Here is a 21,606-nt window from a genome sequence, read left to right as displayed (position 1 = left end):
GACGGAAAAAGAAAAACCAAAAGTTGATTTGGGATTGCTGGAAGAAGATGATGAATTTGAAGAGTTTCCTGCTGAGGGTAAGATTTTATTTTCTGAATTTTGAACAAATAATTTATTAATATTATTTATTTTTGCTCTATAGAATGGGCTGGAAGTAAGGCTGATGAGGAAGAAATTAGTGTTTGGGAGGATAACTGGGACGACGACAATGTTGAAGATGATTTCAGTCAACAGTTGCGAGCTCAATTGAACAATACGAGCAAGGAAAGGCAGTAATATCTAATTCCTTAAAATTTTAACATATTTCAAATCTCTATAATGTAATAAATATTCTTTGAAATTCTAAAAATGAAAATTTTGCATATCATTTTCGAAAGTGAGGTTAAGTTGCGTTGTGGAATTTGGAAGTTCGTGCATTTTTGTGTGCTTTGCTTTCCAGTTGTCAGTTTTTTCACAACCGGCTGTAACTTTTGGAGGGAAATTGTGAAATAGATTAAAAATATTATTTTTTCCTTAAAGTTTAGTAAATAAAAGTGATCAAATGAAGAAAAAATATGTAAAAGAACGCGTGACTATAAAATACAATGATCCAAATCCATTGTTCAAAAAATGGCTGGGAGAGTGGCTTAAATACTCCGAGGAAAATAATTTAGGAAACAAAACAGCACTGGCCAGAGCACTTAATTCACTTGAAAAATACCCGCTGCCTCTTGCTTCTGCTCGGGAGTGTATAATTTTGGAAGGATTTGGTCCAACTATTTGTGAAATGCTCGATAAGAAACACAAAAAATATAAAAACGAAGAGATGAAGTGTTCAGGAAATGTCGAGGTTCCTGCTGAGAAGAAAAAAGTCTCTAAGAAACCAAAAGCGGGACCATCTTCCTCAAAAACATCCCCAAAGAAACGAGCTACGAAAAAGATTGTCCCTGAAACAAAATCTGAGCAGAAAGAAGACGCTAATATTGTTGTAATGTCTCCTAGTACGTTCCAAATCATTTTGTTGGTGGATACCCAAGAAACTAAAGGGTAAGATTTTAGGAATAACCTTGCTGAAAAAGTTAATAAGATGATTTTTTTTTAGGAAAACGAAGAAGGCATTGGATGCAACAATTTGCGAATTGAATGCTTCGAAGGTAATTTATGAAGTTAGACATTTGAGTGTTGGTGACTTTGCCTGGATAGCTCGAGATCCAGAAGGGAATGAGCTCGTGCTTCCGTATATCGTTGAACGCAAGAGGTTGGATGATTTTGGGAGTAGCATAAGAGATGGGAGATTCCATGAGCAGAAGTTTCGGCTAATGCGCAGTGGAATCCCGAATGTGATCTACATGGTTGAAATGTATGATTCCCGGCATCTTGGGCTCCCTTTCAAGACAATCATGCAGGCAGCTACAAATACCAATGTTCATAACAAATTCACAGTGAAGATCACAGATAATCATCACGGTAGCATCTTGTACTTAAGCGTCATGAGCAAGATGTTAGAGAAGATTTTTGAGGTACATTTTTGACACGTTAGTTCTCATACATTTTCTAATAATTCACAACATTTTTAGGAAAAGGTCCTAGTAGGCTGCTCTAAAGTAGATATCAAGGAATTCAAAATGACGGATGATTTTGTATCCTTGATGCATTTTAAGGAATTCAATGCATTATCTTCAAAGACAAGAGAAATGAAAGTCCGAGATTTCTTTGCTCGGCAATTAATTCAATTATCATCAATGTCTGTGGACAAAGCACTAGCCATCACACGTATCTATGGCACGCCCAGAATCCTCATGAATGCATATAGAATGCGTAATGAACAAGAGGGAAGAGATTTGTTGACAAACATCAAATATGGGCGACTAGGCAGACAAATTGGTCACAAACTCAGCGAAATCATTTATGAATTCTATTACAATACTCTGACTTATTGATGCAGACAATGTCTCACTCATTCGGCCACGTTACTTCTTCAATCCAGTCAAGATAGTTGGAGATTCTCGTGTAGACTCCTGGCTGACCCACTGACCCACATCCTTTGCCAAAGGATGTCACTCCAATTATGTTGTACATGCAGTATACATTGTTGTTGTAGATTTGAAGTGGACCTCCGGAATCTCCCTGAAATTGATGCCGGAATGTGTGGTAAGTTCCAAAAAAAAAAGTTTTATCTAACAAAAAGAAATATTACTTCGCAAGTGTCTTTTTCTTCGCTGTGAGAACCTGCACAAAGTTGTGATTCGTCCACAATTCCCTTGCTAAGTTTTCTGTTGATATTGAATTCAAAAGATTTATTGCATTCTTGATGCGTGAACAGCTCAAGAGTTACTTTGAGGAGGTTACTGCTGGTATCACCTGGTGGCAAGAAAAAAGCCTTTTAGTTCACTCTTTCAGGCTGATCCTCGAGAATACTTAGGGCATTGACATATATACATGAGGATTAGCCGAGAGACGCCTTATCGTAACTGTATTCGAAATAATGATTAAATCATATTTCTATCCATTTCCACTAAGCCGTCTCTCGGCTTAAGTCCTAAGTGTGTCAAGGACCTTAGCCTACAAAATTAAAGTGACTGATCATTGATTTTAGAGGCCGGTTGAGTAAATTGCCTAATCCTTTACTGCCAAATTTTACAGTCTTCTAAATATTCTCAAGGATCAATGTGAGCCTATTTGAGGCCTTATGTAGTTTTACTCAATCAGAAATTATGTAATGAGCTAATGTAATGTTATGTCCTAGACACACTTACTACGACCCAAGCCAGGAGACGGCTTAACGTAATCACAATCAAAATAATGATTTGACTAAATTCCCATCAATTTCCCACTAGTTAAGCCGTTTCTCAGGTTAAACCGAGAGAAGGACTAGTCAGAAACTGATAGAAATGTAATCTGCTCATTATTTTGATTATAATTATATTAAGCCGTTTTTCGGTTTAAGTCCTAAGTAGACGGTAAAAACTTTTGGACATTAACCAAAATATTGGAACAAGTTTTCCTTGGAACAAATTTTTTTGGAATCATTTTGTACCTAGAGAAGATATTTGTTTGTTCCAAAAAGTTTTCTTTACAGTTTCGTTACAAAATACAGTTACAATTTTGTTAGAGTTTTCCTTTTGAACCGTGTTGATACAGTGGAATGTCTACAAATTTGAGTTGATTTCGTTTTATACAAATTTGTTCCTGAAATTTGGAACAGAATTTGTTGCACTCGGCTGTTTTGTTCCCACTGTCAGGAACAAATTGGTACATATTTTTCATAACAATATTATTCCTACATCTGTAACATATTTGTTCCCAAAATTTTCCATGTCCGCGGACGAAGTAATTTTTGGAACCAAAATGTTACTCATATGGGGAATCTTTTTGTTCCCATTGTCGGGAACAAATCCGTGTAAGTGATTTCGTCTTACAGTTAAGGCCTATACTTCAGTCGAGATGGATTTCGGTGGCGAAAGTTCATAAGGAACATCAAATAAGAATCATCTTAAGAGTGTTTTATACAGACGCGTGCATGACGAAATCATATGCGAGTGCTGCCAGCAAGAGGGGAAGGGAATCTCGAATTAAAAAAAGTGAAACCATGTATCACGAAAATTGCCGCAGATTTGGCGTCCTCTTCACTTCGGTGAGGGGTGACTGAGTGTGAGAGGAGGGATACGCTTTTATACTAGACGAGCTATTTATTGGAACAAATTCATTACTAATATTGGGAATATTTTTGTTCCTTCTAGAAGGTACAAATTTGTTCCAAAAATTTTCTGTGTCCGTGGACTAGCTACGTTTTGGAACAAATTCGTTACTAATATTGGGTATTTTTCGTTCCTCCTAGAAGGTACAAATTTGTTCCAAAAATTATGGTGTCCGTGGACGAGCTACAATTTGGAACAAATTCGTTACTAATATTGGGTATTTTTCGTTCCTCCTAGAAGGTACAAATTTGTTCCAAAAATTATGGTGTCCGTGGACGAGCTACAATTTGGAACAAATTCGTTACTAATATTGGGTATCTTTTTGAGTCTCATAAAATGAACAAGATTATGCCAAAAATTATGGTGTCCGTGGACGAGCTAATTTTTGGAACAAATACGTGCCGAAATTTTTTACCGTGCAGCTGTAGCATACTAAAATTTGAGACCAATCCATAAACATAGTGGCTGAGTTATTGGTAAAACAAAATTTTTGGGATATTCCAAAATTAAGAAAGGGATAGTGGATCCTAAAATTATCAACTAGCCATTTATTGACGATCTGTCTATTAACCAATTAACCTTTGCCGGAAATTGCTTGTCGTTCTCTCTCTAGAAGTACTAATACGACGGACGGATAGGATATCCAATGTCCACGAATATCGATTGAGTGTAAAAACGTGTGCACTGTGTACATACGTACAAAGTTTAGGCCCGATCTGACGAGGTTAGATTTTAGGACCACAAAAGCTGAGATTGGTAAGAATCTCAACTAAATTATTAATTTGTATCAGGAAATGTGTTTGTATTATGATATTTTTTATATTTAAAGTTTCATAAAAATATCGAAGAAAAGGCAGCGTGCAAAATTACTTTGCGGAATGCTGGAACCCATGTTCACGAGAGACTTTTTCCATGAGTTGGTTTACTAAAGAATTTACAAAGCCAGACTTGCGGGTATACTATCTACACTACATAGTCACAAGTTCGAGCATTCCGCAAAAGTTGAAACGCTTTGCAAGCTCTATTTTTGTTACTTTTATGGTTCATTGACGTCAAAATTACGTGGGATGATAATACCATGAAAAAGAAGCCCAGTTATTTATGAACCATCCTTGGCATCATTCCGGAATGTGGTTAAAAATGTACGGCTAAAGGAAAACTTAGAAATGTCAGGTTTATTCTGAGGCTACGTCCGTCTTTTTTTACATGTTTTGTTCTCACCGAAATTCCCAATTTGACTACAACCTCTATAAATTGTTGAAATTTTCAATTGAATTTCTTACAGTTTGTCTGGGTGTATGATCTCTTTTTGGTGGGTAGGGCTATTTGGACAAGATTCTTAATTTAGTTAGTTATTTCAAAATCTCACGTAGGATGTCTCATGTGGGTTATTGCAAAAAAAAAAAACAGAAATTACAAGTTAATCATATCTGCTATAGAAGATGTGTATCAATTAGGGCAATTATTCAGCAGACTACTTCCTTGCATGGAGCATATTTCGAGTTGGTGAGTAAAGTTTAAGCTTTTTTGTGCGAATCATATAATACATATAAAACAGGTAGGTTTGCTTTTCGAATGGGTGTGACATCATCATGCAAATTTTATCAATTCTCAAGTCAATGTACCATAAAGTAATCAAAATAACGGTAAAAAAAAACTAAGGATTTTCGCCTCTTTTTAGAGTTAAAAATTATTTTAAGAGCGACTGACCTGCCCATTCAACTCTACCCCATCCTGTAGCGATGGCTTTATCAGTCTCTGTATTGAATTGTGTGAAAAGACAAGCGGGTCTCACGTAAGGATTGAATGTGACTTTCCTCTCGAGTTCCAAGAGTGCCAAATCATTGTACTGCGTTCTTCTTGTGTACTCTGGAAATGGTACGTGTCTCTTGATTCTCACATTTTCTGGCCTTGCCTCATCTTGCTCAGATTCATAATTCAAATCACCCACACGCACCATTTTAGCTGGTCCACTGAGAGATATTTTTTAAGAAGTAGATTAATATAAGGCAGGATGCATTATTAGAAGAAATTATAATATTTACTATTCTTGAGAATTAAGGCAGTGTCCAGCTGTGAGTACAAAGTATTCACTAATGAGAGTTCCACCGCATTTCCACTGAATAGGATCGTCACCATATCCAATCAAACACATATGTGGGAATTCTCTGGGTCCAGCTAGTGTTCCACCCACGATCAGGGGTATCACATTAAAGCCACACCTGTTGACTCTCCTTGTAATATCAGGAGAACCGGGAATTGATATGGGTAGGGTGATATTCTCATACGCATACTCAGCATATTCTTTGCATTCTGCAAGGCAAAGTTTCTCAATCAATTAAAAGTCATTTATACTTTTGGACTTCCAACAAACTTCTCATAGAAACCCTCTCTTTTCCGCTACTCCCTGAAAATCTATCCACGGTCGTTGCTGGTTTAGGAGTAATGGGATAGGTATCGTCTGGATCTAGGCAGCAAACAATTTGTATATTTTCTTGAAATCCACATCCCCATGGCCTAATTCCCTTCTTCAGATCAGCAATTGCTGATTGACAATGAATGACAAGTTTTGCTGTACCTTCAGCATTTGATACTCCATGCCTACAGTGATCACCTGAAAATGCAGATGTTTTCGCCATTGCAGACGTATTATTAAATTATGGTGAAAATATATTTAAAGTAAGCAATAGTATTAGACCATAAAATTATCATCAAGATACATTACCATGCTTGGTATAAATTTGCGCAATTTGATGTTGGTTTAAAAATGCTATATATTTCCTATAGCTTTCACTGGCAAAATTTATGTGGTAGTGGTGATAATAAAATTCTTGAAATTATTATACCAAGATGGGGATATTAAAATTAATTTCTGGTGCAATGGACATTTTGGAAAAGCCATTTATGCAGATAATAGGCTTTGCAATAGAGGTTCTTAAATAAGGTAGAATAATGAATATCTTAGTGGATTGGTTCAGGATTATGGATGATAGAATATTCAAAAGGATTCATAATACAGTCTTTTGTAATTTGTGACATCGTCATGTCATGAAATTACCTGGTAAATTTGTTTGAAAATAATGGCACCGGAAAATTCAGTAGATTGTTCGAATTCACAAGAATTAATATACCTATATCGCTTCGCTATTATAGGAGGACAAATGTTCATTTTCAGTTTCACAGTCTAGCAGACCAATAACGTTACACAATTATTTTAAAAAAATGTTAATATCATTAGGCTTTTAGAATTTCGGTTAAGCTGTAAAACCATATCATAGTGTCATTGCGTTTTTCTTTCAATTAAGGGGTTACGTGGATGACGCGGATTAAAAAAAGCATATTAGGTGAGATTCTTAACAATCTCACCTACTATAATCCTAACAAAATTTCATGTCGTCCGATCGACCTCAAATTTGGCCAAAATGTGTTTCGCCACTTCCTGATTGAGAATATATGTGGCTAAGTTACGTTCCCGGCCGGCCGGCCGGCCGTCCGGCCGCTCTTTGGAGCTTAATAGCTCCTAAACTAAAAAAGATATCGACTTGCGGTTTTCGGCAAAGGTTAAATATCGTATGAAAATTGCAACATGGTGCATTGACCCCCCACCCCCCACCCCTCCTTCCGCCATTTTGAAGACCCCCCTTTTTTTGTTTTCTCAATAGCTCCGCCCCTATGGCATCGAGCGGGCTCAAATTTTAGTATGTTATAGCTGGGCCTTAGAGCTTTCCATCAGTACCAAACTTAAGGTCCCCCGACCCCCCTGACCCGAGCTATAAGGGTCCAAAAAAAATTTCTTAAAATGGCCATAACTCCGGTTCTAATTGTCAGAATTTAAAAAGTGAGGGCTTTTTGGAAAGCTCTCGTGAAATGCCACTTCCCCTTCTAACATCGCAAGTTCATAAAACCACCGCTAGGGGCGCTTTTTTTAAAAAGAAAATTTTTAAATCTTATAAGTTAAATAACTCGAAAATTCCTTATGCAATCGGGCTGAAATTTTAGTATGTTGTAGCCGTTGATTATACCTATCAAACAAAAAAAACCTTAAGTCGATCCATAACCCCTGACCCGAGCTATAAGGGGTCAAAGTTCGAACATTGACCGGCCTCTATCTCCGGTTCTAATTAACATAGCGACATAAATTTTACCTTTTTGGTTTCGTCCCGATGAGAACTTTCAGATGGAAGTTCAAAAAGTCACCACAGGTGGCGCTGTGATAGCGTCAAATTTCATCGAAATTCAAAGTCACTTTTCTTAAAAACGGCATTGTGCAAGTTAATGAAATTTTAGTATGTTGTAGTCCAGTCTAGGACGTTTCCAAAATGGTGCGTATGTGCGCTGTGGTTTCAATAGAACCGGAGATATGAGGGGTCAAAGTTCACAAAATTCAAAAAATCATATCTCCGGTTCTATGTGACCGATTTTGATGAATGAGGGCTTAAACGAAAGATCTCACTAAATGCTACAACTTTCTAGAATATTTGAACTTCGTGGGACCAACACCAGGGGCGCCACAGTCGAAAAACCAATTTCAATATCACATAACCTCAATTATCTCGACTGTCGCTGAACCGATTTTGATGATTACTTCAACATAATTGTAGAGCACATTTGTCTCTACATTTCGTCCATACATCATTTTCCACTCAGACCACGCTATCACTCCGATTTTGCCGTTTAAGTGTGAAAAAATTGATTTTTCCCATAATAACGCTTTGAAATCACTCAGATGCCAATTTGACTGCCTCTACTCCACCAAGACACTTAAAATAGGGTTTTAAATGGAAAGTCCCACAAAATACAACAATTCTTTGATATAGTTGAAGTTCAACAAATGATTACTTGGGGAACTCTGGATGAAAAAACGAGTTAAGAAACAAAAAACCTCGCTTATCTTGGCTTCTGAGTAATCGATGAGTTCAAGTTCTACGGCAAAATTATAGAGAACATTCTGGTCTACATTTCACCCATATAACACTTTTCTGTCAGTTCATCCAAATCCTTGATATTTTGGTTTAAATACAAAATTTGTATAATTTCACGAATTTGAGTCAAAATAACTGAATAGCATCCCACAACTTCAGCTCTAAATCGAATTTGCATGCACTCCGAGTTAGCTCACGTTAAGAATCTCACCTACAAAAGCCGGTTAGGATTATCTGTCCCTTTCATGTTAGCAGAGGAGTTAAATTCGTACTTGAACGATGGATTTTATGTTGATTTGATCACAACTTATCACAACTCCAAAAAAAAACTCCAGAAAAGATAACTTTAAAAAGCTCCCAAAGTCTTATTTTTTTTTTTTTTAAATCCACTGTTCAAATACGAGTATAATTCATCTGTTAACAGGCAATATTTAATTTTTGACTTCAGATGAAACCGCAGATGAAAAGTAAGTTTTTTCCAAGAAGGTCCCAGAAGCTGAATTTTTAAGATTTTCAAATAAAAAATCAGAAAATACTGTTTTAATGTTTTATAGTTTTATACTTTAGAGCTTGAAATAGATAAATATTTTATTCTGTTGATAAAAAAAAAATTGGGAAAATCATTCTATTTTTAGTCTTTATGATTCATGTAACCCCTTAATAAAAATTCAACTTATTTATTGAAATAAAAGAAAACTACAATGCTTTAGCTTAAATTATGGGTTTCAATAATAGAAGACATAAAACGAGTAATTTTCTTAACACGATATTATCACACCTTTGTCTAGTTGTTTAATTTGTTGTCATAAAAACAGGGTTTAATTTCTTAAGTGAGGTTTTCCCACAAACAGATGTTGGGAAATGTACATGAGTCATTTACAATCTTTATCTTTACTTTCTAATTTATTAAAAAAAATCAACAATTATTCTTGGAATCACTTGCGATCGATTAGGAAAATAGGTGTGATTAAGTAAGAATCACATCTAACCAGCATGCGATTCTTTAGACTTACATATTTCTCATTTTTTATTGCAACATAAACTAGAAATTACATTAAGAGACAAAAAGTTTGCAAATATATTGCGACTCCTTACCCCTCAAGGGGTCGTATTTTGGTAGAATTTTGGAAATCTGAAGTTTCGAGTTTTTTGGTATCACCCTTTTTGTCAAAGAGTATGAGATAGTGATTTAGGATCTTCGGGGTAAATGTGTAAATCGATACGAAATTTTTTATGTGGGATGATTTAAGTAAGTTTAATGTTATTTTTTTTTAATTTAATAATTTGTTTATATTCGGTTCGAATTGATTCAATTTTTCAGGAATTTGGAAACTATTTTAACAAAGTTTATTGTATTACTAAACAAATGATTTAATTAAGTCTTTCTCTGTAGAATTAATTATTGTTATTATTTTTTATTATCACAAACAAATAGCGTTCGCCCTTCTTGCAATGTTTGTAAAGAAGAAAATTATGAAAAAAGAAACAAAGTTTTAAAAACAGGTGCAAATATAATAAAGGAATGCTGACACTGAGAAAAAAACGGGGGTGCGATTAACTTTTTTTCCTCATAAATTTAACACTTTTTAGGTGTAAAAATATATCAACATTTTTTAATGTAAATTTTACGCCATTTTAGGGGTAAAATTAACATGAAAAGGGTAATTTTAACCCCTAATACACCTAAAAAGCATAATATTTGCACCGATTTCGGATCAATACTGCAGGGTAAAAAAAACATTTCCGGAATGTTATTTTTACTCTGCGTTATTGATCCGAAATCGGTGTAAATATTATGCTTTTTAGGTGTATTATGGGTTAAGTTACCCTTTTTCATGTTATTTTACACTTAAAAAGGTGTAAAATTAACATTAAAAAATGTTGATATATTTTTACACGTAAAAAGTGTTAAAGTTACGAGGAGAAAAGTTAATTGCACCCTCTTTTTAGGTGTGATTTCTTCATAATCACACCTATTTTCTCAGTGAATGTCTATAGATTGGGACTGAAATTACGCCGCTATTCCATCAATAATAAAAAATTAATGAAATAAGTTTAATTTAAAACCATATCTTTTAAGAAACCATATTTTTTTAAGAAAATGTTTATTTTTTTGTTAATTTTTATTAACTGATAATTTCCTAGATTTTGATTTCTGAAGTACGTTCAATTATTGGTTTGTTTTTTTCATTGACGATAGATATATGTCTCGACATTGCAACAATACTAGAAATCCCGCGAAAACTGTAATCAAAGCCATAGAGATTTTTGTTGTGACCTTCTGTTAATGAACTTGCTTCGAGTGATACTTTCCGCAAAAAAGCTATTCACATGTTTTTCAATGGAAAGGCAAAAAAATTCTCTAAAAGTCAACTTACCAATTGAACAATTACTCTCAACACGTGGACAGAAAACGAGAATTACGAACAGAGTAATAATTTCTAATGAAAATTTTCTTATTTCAATCATTTTATTAGCAACTAATTTCACAATTAAAAGTGTTTCAACACATGAATATATCAAAAAGTGTAAAAGTAAAATTTAGCTTTAACCGTCTGTACTGATAGAATGCCGAAACGCAACTGGTTTGTTGATGTACGAAGTCACTACTTTATACAGCTGAGACACGATTATTTACTGAATTAATATACTCCCCGTTATCTTCAAATACCATATGCCAATCACGACCTATGGCTTTGTCTTAAAAAAAAAGTCATTTACTTGCTGCAGAATATTTAGTTAACTTCAAAAATATCTTATTTTTATTTTTCTTTCAGAATAAAATTGGTGTATAGATTAGAATCTAATGAGCTCAAGGCCAGACAACACTCTCGATCCAGTCAATATAGTTAGATGTTCTTGTGTAAACTGTGGGTGATCCGGCTGAGCCGCATCCTTTGCCGAATGAGGTAAGTCCAATAATTCTATACATACAGTAGACGTCCAAATTGTACACTTGAAGTGGTCCTCCAGAGTCTCCCTAAAAATGTAAGAGTAATTTTTAGTATTTTTTATTAATGTAATTAATAAGTTAGGAATGTAAGATTGATTTTCCAAGTTCTAAACATTAGCATAATGTGGGAAAAAATTGAAATTTCCCAACGCTGCTCATTCACATACTTCGCATGTATCCTTCTCCTCACTGTAAGATCCAGCACAGATTTGTGAATTCTCATCAATTCCTCTACTAAGCTTATTAGACGGTGGAAACTCGTATATCCTGTAGCATTCGGATTGGCTAAATAGCTCTAGGGTGACTTTTCTCAAAGTGTTGCTCTTTTGGCCCAAATACTCCGTCAAGCCCCATCCTGTAGCAATGGCTTTCATTTCTCTAATGTTTCTTTTATCACTCAAACAAATTGGTCTCACATAGCGATTGAATGTAGCCGATTTTTGCAGTTTGAACAGGGCAATATCATTGTAGTCGGATTTTACTGTGTATTCTGGGTGTTTGATGTGTGTCTCAATGGCTATATCCACTGGATGTGCATCATCGGTGGTAGTATCTATAACAATTGGGATATTTTCAAATATCACATAATGAAAAATGAAAACAATAAAGGGATTTCATTAAAAATAACGTCATTTCATTGAGTCTCATATTTCTGAACAATTCAATGAAATGGAACTGTTCCGAAAAGCTAAATCAATTTTCACAATGAATATACAAAACAAAGTAGATTTATTTCTAGGAATTTTTAAATATTTGATATTTAAAAAAATATATTTATTTGTTTTGAGCGAAATTTGTCACTATGTTAGCAATGAAAATAATTAAAATTCATATTTTGTATAAAATGGACAAAGATTTCGGAAATTATCAATTGCCAGGATTATAAACGGATATTGAATGGATTATATGATACTCCGTATAGATTCTTGTTTTTTTTTTATATAGGGGAGATCGGGGCAAAAAAGTCAGGGGTAGAATTATACCGTTACTGAGCTGTTATAATTGTCCTTAGAATATTAATAAACTAGTAGGGGAGACCGGGGAGGTTTGGGACACTTTTTCATGTTTTGACTTTAAGGCAGTATTCCAAAAAATCACGATAATATATTACAATTTTATGCGGTCTATAGGATACTTATGGGTATTGACTACATAAAAAGTATGCAATAGAACTTGGAAAACAACTGAATTTTCTTGGAGAAGATAAAACATTTAACTTGACACTTTGTCCCAAACCTCCCCGAAGTGGGGCAGTATGGGACACAAAAGGGGATGTTTGGGACGCATTTTTTCTTGAATAATTTGCATTATTGGAGCATATTAATTAATTTTAAATGCTATATTAAAAATATTTCTAACAGAAATAGATATATTTAATCTTTTATTTAATACTTAGAAATCAATGTCAATCTTATTTGTACAGTGTAGAGTAATTTTTTGTCAATCAATTATTTAATGTATTTTCTTCTTATTTACCATCCTAACTTTCTTTACTTTTATATTCTTAATATTAGAATTATCATCATTCAAATTTCTCAGGCGAATAGATTCTCTAGGACACTCTTAGTTTTGAACTCATTGACGGATTCATGTTTGTTTTTACGACACAGCGTGGTAGTTATTTTTCCTTATTTCTCTGAATAAGCTCTCACCTTGCCTTGTAGGAAACTTGTGAGATTTGTAGACGATATTGCTCGAGAAATTTTCCAGAAAATAATTTTTATCGGGATTGGGCAAAGGCGAATATCCTCAGGAGAAGAATTTATTAGTTCCCAAGATATTGATGGTTTAATTGTCTCTGTAGTTGGAAACAACTGCTCAACTAGTAAACTTTGCACAAGAGGGAGATGTTCAGTAGAAACTGGGCATTACACTTCATTTTGACAATAAACAATTGCATGCCACCTACAAACTTGTCAAAAATCAACGTCCCATTCATCCCCTTTCAGGTGTCCCAAACATCCCCGCGGGTAGTTTTGGTATTTAAAACCTTTAAGTAAAAAACAAGAGCGTATAATTTCTGAAAGTTTTATAAAAATATGTTCCCAGATTACACTGCTAGCTATAATGAGATAAAAAAGTTTTGATTATATATCGCTGATATAAAATACAAAGAACAAAACTGAGAAATCAAAAAATACAATTTTTATCAATTTTTAAGAAAGTGTTTATAGAATTGAAACAATAAAACTGAGGATATTCATTTTTTTAGTCAAGATATATCTCAATATTGCCTACTCTGAAAAAAATGTCTTGTTAAGCGAACAAATGGATTTTGTTGAAATTTTGTCAAAAGGATGCTATTTACCAATTTGACAAAACTTTTTATTGCATTGTATATGAAAAACACCCTTTTGACAAACTTTTAACAAGATCCAGTTGGTCGCTGATTTGACAAAACTTTTCCCTATTCTGTATAGAAGAACATCATTTTTACAAATTTGTCTTGTTAATTTGACAAAACATTTTTTTCAGAGTACGATTGAGTAGTGGTCAAATCCCTTTTATTTAAAAAAATAATGAAAAAATCGTCTTGTCCCACAGTACCCCTGTCTCTAACCTCCCCGGTCTCCCCTACTATTTATTTAGAGTAACTCCCCCTTATCTATTCATTGAAATGTTCGTCAGTCTGATTCAATCATGTTTTTCACAAAACATAGGAAACGAAACTTTTCATTTGCTGACTAATTTTGCCCCGGTCTCCCCTAAACTAGGAGGAAATGGTTCTAATGCTTCCGATACACATTTTAGGAAAAGTGCAGGAAATCAAATTTTCCGTTTTTTTCATTCTCAGACATTTTGCCTATATCTATTCCATTCATTATATTGCACTCAAATTTAAATGTAAACATGTTGTGAAAAAGGGTGTGAAAGATTGAGATGGACGTATGCAGTTCGTTTGAGAAAGATAGGGATGGAAATTTTGATTGCATGAAATTTTCCTGCATTAAAAGGTCTACTCTGGAGTCATAATAATTTCATAAACATATTTTTTTATTTTTTGGATTTGTGCCAAATGGATACCAATAATGCCTATGCACGTCTTTTTTAAGGTGAAAATATAACTTGGGGATATTTGGGTTTATTAATTAGTTAGTTAATACCTCCGAATACACCTTTTAGATCGGTAAAATTTCATGAAAGCAAATTTCGCGTCCCTTTCTTTCTAAAAAGGTTTGCATAAGTCTATCTCATTCTTTCAACCTCGAAATGTGTTCCTGTATGATGTACACAGGAAGAAGAAGAGTGCGAAAAACATGCAAAATTTTTAAGAAGGAAAAGAGATGTGAATTTCGACTTTATGAAATTTTCCTGATCTAAAAGGAGTGCAGGAGGTATTAGGGAACATAATTTACTCATGATTCTAAATCTAAATTTCTAAATACGAAAAGTCTAATATAATGAATGATCCACTAATCACCTATGCCCTGGCCCTAGATAGACTTACAAAACTTACGACTTGGTGGAAAAGTGATGGGAGTGCATTTTAATCATTATTTTGAATATAATACCGTTAAGTTGTTTCTCGACTTAAGCCATAGGTGTGTACAGCACATTAAATCTCTCTTTTATTGTTCATTAAATTCAGTATTATTTAAAGCATTCTATTTATGCAAAATTAAGTAAGTTTATAAAATAGAATATAAATGCAATGAAATGAAAACTTTCGATGCTTTATAGTCTACACAAAAAAGCTCTTCAACATTTCATTTGTTGGTAAAACTCCAATTTCAAATATGCTGCAATTTAAAGTTGTATTGCTATCATATTGTTGAGCTTTATATAATATATGCATAGAACGCATAGAATTACCACTATCGTCAAATGAAAAATGAAATAAACGTCTATTAGAATTTCGATTTCGAGTGCAGTAAATTCGATTTAAAGCTGATGCCGTGGGAAGTAATTTAGTAATTTTCAATTAACAATAATTTCAATTTTAGTTATTTTAGCATTTAAAACAAAATGTCTGACTATGGGAACAGAAACAAAAATGCAATAGAAGGTGCCTGCACTTTCAAACACGACTTTCCAATTTTACTTCGAGATTTTATTTGAATAATTATCAAATGTAAACAGAAGTAACCATTATTACATAATGTGAGTAGCTGTTGGGGTTAGGTTTAAAAATAGTAACAATAATTCTTAAATTTCATTGAAATATGATTAGGGAGACAATTGTCTGAACATTGATATACGTCCAGACATTGACAAATGTCTGGAGGATTCTATTTAGAGAAATTTCATGAAAAAAATGGTATAAGTTTTCAAAAAAGAAAATTGAACTTTAGTGAGATTTAATATATCCGCAACAGTTTTAAATTATATATTAGATGAGATCATATATTCTGTCAGTAGAAGAGGTAAAAAGTTTGGAGTGGTATATCTCAGCTCCTGATGAACATAATTGGATGAGTGAACTATTGTTGGAAAGCTTGGTTCATTAGCTTTTAGAATCTGGTATACTTAATCTGCTATGGATAAACCATGGTCATCCAGAACCATTTATGTCGAAGAAGACACTTTTTGCAGCGTCATTTTTGACCATCTGCTGCTGGGACCAGGAGTGACCCACAATTCTCGCACTTGGACTGTTCGTTAGAGGAACTCAAAGGGTATAATTTGTAGAAGAAACTTTTTTTTTGGACATCTTACTTTTTTTTATTCATCGACTTTTGCAAGAATTTTAAAATGTTAAACGCAAGGAAAAAATTACAGAAATCCTTCTATTACATTTTCTGGACAAACTAATGAAGATATCGACTTGGAATGTTCTGAGTACCCCCTCCCCCCATAAGTTGATCCAAGGAATCCAAATGTCACTTCAATTTCATCCCCACGTCTATCCTTCCCCTCCAGAAATCACTCCTTTAGGAATATCTCAAGAACCAGACCATCGATGCATTTCATTTTGGGATATGTTTTAGAGAGTGTCCTAGCGGACATTTCATCCAAACATCTCAACGACGCCCGACCTCTTCTTCTTGCACTTGCTAATAATCTGGTTAGGAGAGCAGAATTTTTTCTGATCAATTTTCTGACCAAAGAGACAAAGTTAGCGACTTTTATTGTTCTGAGTACCCCCAAAAGTCAATCTAAGGAATCGAAATAACATATGCAATTGCCTCTCATCCCACTCCTTCTCCTCCAGAAACCACTCTTTTGAGAATATCTCAAGAACCAAATCATCGATCCTTTTCATTTTTGGATATGTTTTTGACATGGCCAAGGCGGACATTTTGTCCTCAGACACCAATATTGTACAGAAATTTCTTCTTGGAATTTCGAAGGCCAATAAATAGACAGCGTAAGAGAGTATATTTTTAACGGATTAACACAGAATGTGGTTTATTTAATCAATCTCGAAATTTTTCACAAGCCTAATCAATTCTTACTTGCTTAAATATTTTTTTTATGCTGAAATTCGTTGGTACAAGAATTTAAAAAATTATCTTCTAAATTCCAAGAAGAAATTTCTGTACAATATTGGTGTCTGAGGACAAAATGTCCGCCTTGGCCATGTCAAAAACATATCCAAAAATGAAAAGGATCGATGATTTGGTTCTTGAGATATTCTCAAAAGAGTGGTTTCTGGAGGAGAAGGAGTGGGATGAGAGGCAATTGCATATGTTATTTCGATTCCTTAGATTGACTTTTGGGGGGTACTCAGAACAATAAAAGTCGCTAACTTTGTCTCTTTGGTCAGAAAATTGATCAGAAAAAATTCTGCTCTTCTAACCAGATTATTAGCAAGTGCAAGAAGAAGAGGTCGGGCGTCGTCGTTGAGATGTATGGATGAAATGTCCGCTAGGACACTCTCTAAAACATATCCCAAAATGAAATGCATCGATGGTCTGGTTTTTGAGATATTCCTAAAGGAGTGATTTCTGGAGGGGAAGGATAGACGTGGGGATGAAATTGAAGTGACATTTGGATTCCTTGGATCAACTTATGGGGGGGGGGGGGTACTCAGAACATTCCAAGTCGATATCTTCATTAGTTTGTCCAGAAAATGTAATAGAAGGATTTCTGTAATTTTTTCCTTGCGTTTAACATTTTAAAATTCTTGCAAAAGTCGATGAATAAAAAAAAGTAAGATGTCCAAAAAAAAAGTTTCTTCTACAAATTATACCCTTTGAGTTCCTCTAACGAAAAGTCCAAGTGCGAGAATTGTGGGTCACTCCTGGTCCCAGCAGTAGATGGTCAAAAATGACGCTGCAAAAAGTGTCTTCTTCGACATAAATGGTTCTGGATGACCATGATTTACCCATAGCCAATTACATATACCAGATTCTGAAAGCTAATGAACCAAGCTTTCCAACAATAGTTCACTCATCCAATTATGTTCATCAAGAGCTGAGATATACCACTCCAAACTTTTTACCTCTTCTACTGACAGAATATATGATCTCATCTAATATTATATTTAAATATTTCAATAAGCCAGGATTTTAGTATTGAATTTTTCTATTCTACTATTCGATTCTAATGCTCAAAACCAAACATTTTGTCACCCTCTATACATATTCCCTATACATATAAAAGTTCGTGTACCGCTTTAGTCAATTTAGTAATATCTTAAATCTTAGTAGAAGTCTCAAAATAGCGGAAAAGTATAAATTTTTCGGATGGATTCATTTTGAACAACTTTTTTTTATAATTAGACTTACAATTTGTAATTTTTTGTAAAACTTTAATCATTTTTTTATTTTTTAAGTTTTTTTTAAATAAATATAATTTCTTTTAAGAAAACACCTTGTTAAATTCCCCCGATGAAAATTCTGAGGTGTCTTAAGGGGGTAAGCAGGTTTGAAGGCTTCAAAAGATCGATTTTTCTTTATTTACTTATTAAAAGGGATAATAAGTAAAGAACATTTTATGAAAATCTCAAGTCAATCGGAATAAAACTCTCGGAGGTAGAACAGTTTTAGTTATGCATTCCGCCCGCGCATGGATATTGTTGTAAAACTTTAAACGCGTTTTTCTCAAAACACCATTTTCAAAACCAGTTGTCAAGATATTTCGAAAACACGTGAATCGATCTTTCTGAAACTTTGCACACTTATTTTAGATATAGTTGACTCGTGCTTAACATGAGGGTTTTTAGAAATATTGATTTTATAGACGGATTTTATTTGATGGATTTTATAGTATAAAACATGTTAAAAAGTGGCTGAAAATGATCATTTTTTTTGAAAAAAGTTGTGCCAAAAATCGAAAACAAAATTCCAAAAATTCCTTTTGTTAAGCACTAGCCACATTCATATTCTAAAAGAAAATACTAGTTTTATGGTTTGAAGATGAAGCTGCTAGAAAAAAACGTGACAATGGAAAAAATGAGGATGTGATCATAACATTTTTCAACGGGTTAATTTTGAAAATTTTCCGGTGAAATTATCTGTCAAGGCCTACTCTATCATATAGACGAAAATCTAAATTTATGAAATTTTATAGTTCAAAAATAAACAATAATGGACAAAATAATTTTTTTTTTATGAAATTGCTCGCTTGTGAACTGGCTCATCTGCCTCTATACCGAATTTGATATGAGACTGCAAGATTTCAAATTTAAAGGATATCATTTTCCTTCCTGTGCCTGTTGTTTCGCGATTTTTAGGACTTTTATAAGATACTTTTATATTTTAGTTAAACATACGAGGGCAGTCCCTCAATTTATCTATTTGAAACTAAAAAGTAATTAAATTTTAATTCATTATTATCGGATTTAATTTCTCGCACCAAATTACAAGATATTTAGTGAAATCTATTCATCGTATTGTTTCTTTACTTTTGTCGTCAGACCTTGCAAAGCAAATAAATTGAATTAAATTGAATTGGGGAAAATGGGTGAGGAAGAAAAAGCGAGTGAGAAACAAATTGACTTGCGAAGGGTTGGGAGTTGGGAGAGAGAAAGTTTTCGACACTTACCATAATTTAACTCTCCCAAACGAGCATAAGAAGCATAACCGCTATTGTTGGAAGAGAATAATTAGTGATTTAGCTGGATTGAGTAGTTCTACCGCAAGTGTTTTGGGCGGGAAGAAACTCACAATTCTCTGGAGAAGACACAGTGTGCAGCTGAAAGCACAAACTTTTCACTTATCAAGCTTCCACCGCAATTCCATTGGAGGGAATTGACATTGTCTCCATATCCGATGAGTGCCATATGAGGGAATTCACGGGGTTTTGCATTCGTACCTCCGACAATAAGTGGGATCACTTTGAAGCTGCATGTATCGGAAGATACTGTCTCGGGATCTCTACCGGGAAGACCTACTGGTGCTGTCACATTTTCAAACACAAAATTTGCATATTCTCGGCATTCTGTGTAATAAGAGAATGTTATAAGTAAGGTGCAACTTGTATTAAAATAAATTTCTTACTTCTTTCACTTTTTCGCAAACTTTCATCATTTGATTGTTGAAATGTTTGAGATGGGGGCGTTAAAACTTGAGGGGTTAGGGAACTTGGACAACAGACTATTTGAATAACACTTTGCCAGCCACAATGAGTCAATGGAATACCCTGACGAATATCTGAAATAGCTTCACGACATTCAAAAACCAGTTTACAGATTCCAGGTGAATTTGTTTTCTCATGTCTACAAGAGTCCCCTGTACAAAAAAACATAATATTTCAAATTTCTTAAATCAATCACTTAAATATAAATTAGGACTTGTACAACATACCAATGTCTCCATTGATGAAGGTTGCGTGTCTTTTGATGTAAATTATAATTGAAAGAACAAACAGTGTACCAAAAAAATTCATCTCACTGAACTTGAGAAGTTAACGTTCTTATCTGGCTTATGGACTCTCGTAGACTGAGACAAAAGACCATACGATTCACAAGTTTTTATGAGAAATTTTCTAATAATCACCATACAAGAACATAAAGTCTGGTTTTTTATTCACTTCAAGTTTCTTCTGTATCAAATATTTCATGAATACAAACCATTATCATTTTATTTTTGGACAGCTAAATATCTTTTTAAAGAGCATCAAGAAAATTCTTTAACAGTGTGATGTGAATCACTGTGTCATTTGAATAACGAAATAAACTTTTATAAAGTCACATTCAATAGAGTAAGAAATATAATTAAAGTGGGTAAAACCATTTCTTTATGAAGTTTACTTCAACTTGAAAAGAAAAAGTTTTCAATTGGTAATAAGTACGTATTTTCTGCTTTATGACTGCAAGAACTTTATAGAGAGAGTAATATACAGGCGATTACTGTAGTGTCAACCCTTAAAAATTTTAAGTATTAAAAAATTATTAATAATAAAGTTTATTGCCTTTCATTATTTCCAAGTTAGGCTGTGAACCTCTGCATACAACAAATGTAGAATGTTTAAAATTAATAGAATGTTTACGGATATAATGTATTTATATAAAAAAATTATTTTTGTAAAGTAAGAGTCTGAGACAGCTAACTAGAGAAGAAGTAGTAAATACAATGACTAATAACTTAGAAAGCTGCAGAAATTATAAGTCAAACGTCTAAACACTATTGGAGTCGTACTGTATGTTTATAATATTTATATTTTATGTATTTTTCAATACAAAGGGAAGAGTTTTCGGGTTGACACTCACAGAACTCGAATCTATGGCTTGTTAAGCGAGGAGTAGACGTAAATGAGTTCGAGAAAAGTTTTTAGCGTAGTCGTATCTTTTAGAGATACTTAGTTTTAAAAACTTTCACCGAGTGTGCCGTCTTGCACCGGGTTTGTCCGATGTCCTTTACCTTACAATCCATGTAGCCATTTTGAAGTTATGGTAGCTGATGTCACTTTTTTGCAAGAATACTGTGAAATAGGATGAAGGTCTGGGCGTCACAGGCCTCCTTACTTACCCAGGAGACATGGGGTTTGGGATTGTCAGCGACTCAGTATTCACTAAGGAAGGATTTGTCATACAGTAGAGTCTCTCAAATCTGAATCTCTCAAATTCGAACGCCGTTTGGATTCAAAATGTCAATTGTGAGGTTATGTCACTGAGAAAAAGAAGAGGGTGCGATTAACTTTTTTTCCTCATAACTTTAACACTTTTTAG

At 33.9% G+C, this 21,606-nt stretch overlaps 3 protein-coding genes across 16 annotated transcripts in view; 2 read left to right on the top strand and 1 right to left on the bottom strand.

Annotated features, from left to right (window-relative positions):
* Positions 1 to 415: 415 nt before the first annotated feature.
* Positions 416 to 2,217, top strand: LOC129802378 (crossover junction endonuclease MUS81). Its single transcript, XM_055848143.1, has 3 exons — positions 416 to 1,026; positions 1,082 to 1,499; positions 1,557 to 2,217. Exons 1-3 carry the CDS (start codon positions 542 to 544, stop codon positions 1,917 to 1,919), a joined length of 1,266 nt encoding a protein of 421 aa, XP_055704118.1. The 5' UTR covers positions 416 to 541; the 3' UTR covers positions 1,920 to 2,217.
* Positions 1,881 to 20,341, bottom strand: LOC129805183 (uncharacterized). Its single transcript, XM_055852975.1, has 12 exons — positions 20,243 to 20,341; positions 19,937 to 20,167; positions 19,604 to 19,877; positions 19,482 to 19,522; positions 11,720 to 12,105; positions 11,415 to 11,579; positions 10,978 to 11,128; positions 6,052 to 6,291; positions 5,723 to 5,990; positions 5,388 to 5,650; positions 2,177 to 2,340; positions 1,881 to 2,106 (listed from the first exon to the last, which is right to left on the bottom strand). The coding sequence occupies exons 1-12, from the start codon at positions 20,322 to 20,324 to the stop codon at positions 1,933 to 1,935; spliced, it is 2,439 nt and encodes an 812-aa protein (XP_055708950.1). The 5' UTR covers positions 20,325 to 20,341; the 3' UTR covers positions 1,881 to 1,932.
* The window catches only part of LOC129802195 (calcium-dependent secretion activator), a 211,057-nt gene continuing 200,885 nt past the window's right edge, over positions 11,435 to 21,606 (top strand). For all 14 annotated transcript variants that reach the window (XM_055847982.1, XM_055847964.1, XM_055847920.1 and 11 more), the window contains exon 1: positions 11,435 to 11,508. The gene's annotated coding sequence lies outside the window, so the exon portion shown is untranslated. The remainder of the gene's footprint in view (positions 11,509 to 21,606) is intronic.

The sequence above is a fragment of the Phlebotomus papatasi genome, chromosome 1 (assembly GCF_024763615.1).
Source record: "Phlebotomus papatasi isolate M1 chromosome 1, Ppap_2.1, whole genome shotgun sequence".
NCBI lineage: Eukaryota > Metazoa > Arthropoda > Insecta > Diptera > Psychodidae > Phlebotomus > Phlebotomus papatasi.
Note: the sequence above shows the minus strand (reverse complement) of the source record. Positions and strands in the feature narration are given on the sequence as shown.

Excerpts from the sequence above, each read along its gene's own strand:
- LOC129802378 (XM_055848143.1), top strand. The coding sequence starts at position 542 with ATGAAGAAAAAATATGTAAAAGAACGCGTGACTATAAAATACAATGAT. Across the intron at positions 1,027-1,081 it reads GATACCCAAGAAACTAAAGG|GAAAACGAAGAAGGCATTGG; the intron begins GTAAGATTTTAG and ends ATTTTTTTTTAG. Across the intron at positions 1,500-1,556 it reads TGTTAGAGAAGATTTTTGAG|GAAAAGGTCCTAGTAGGCTG; the intron begins GTACATTTTTGA and ends CAACATTTTTAG.
- LOC129805183 (XM_055852975.1), bottom strand. The coding sequence starts at position 20,324 with ATGAATTTTTTTGGTACACTGTTTGTTCTTTCAATTATAATTTACATC. Across the intron at positions 5,991-6,051 it reads AGAGAGGGTTTCTATGAGAA|AATGCAAAGAATATGCTGAG; the intron begins GTTTGTTGGAAG and ends TTTGCCTTGCAG. Across the intron at positions 2,341-5,387 it reads GGGTAGAGTTGAATGGGCAG|GTGATACCAGCAGTAACCTC; the intron begins GTCAGTCGCTCT and ends TCTTGCCACCAG.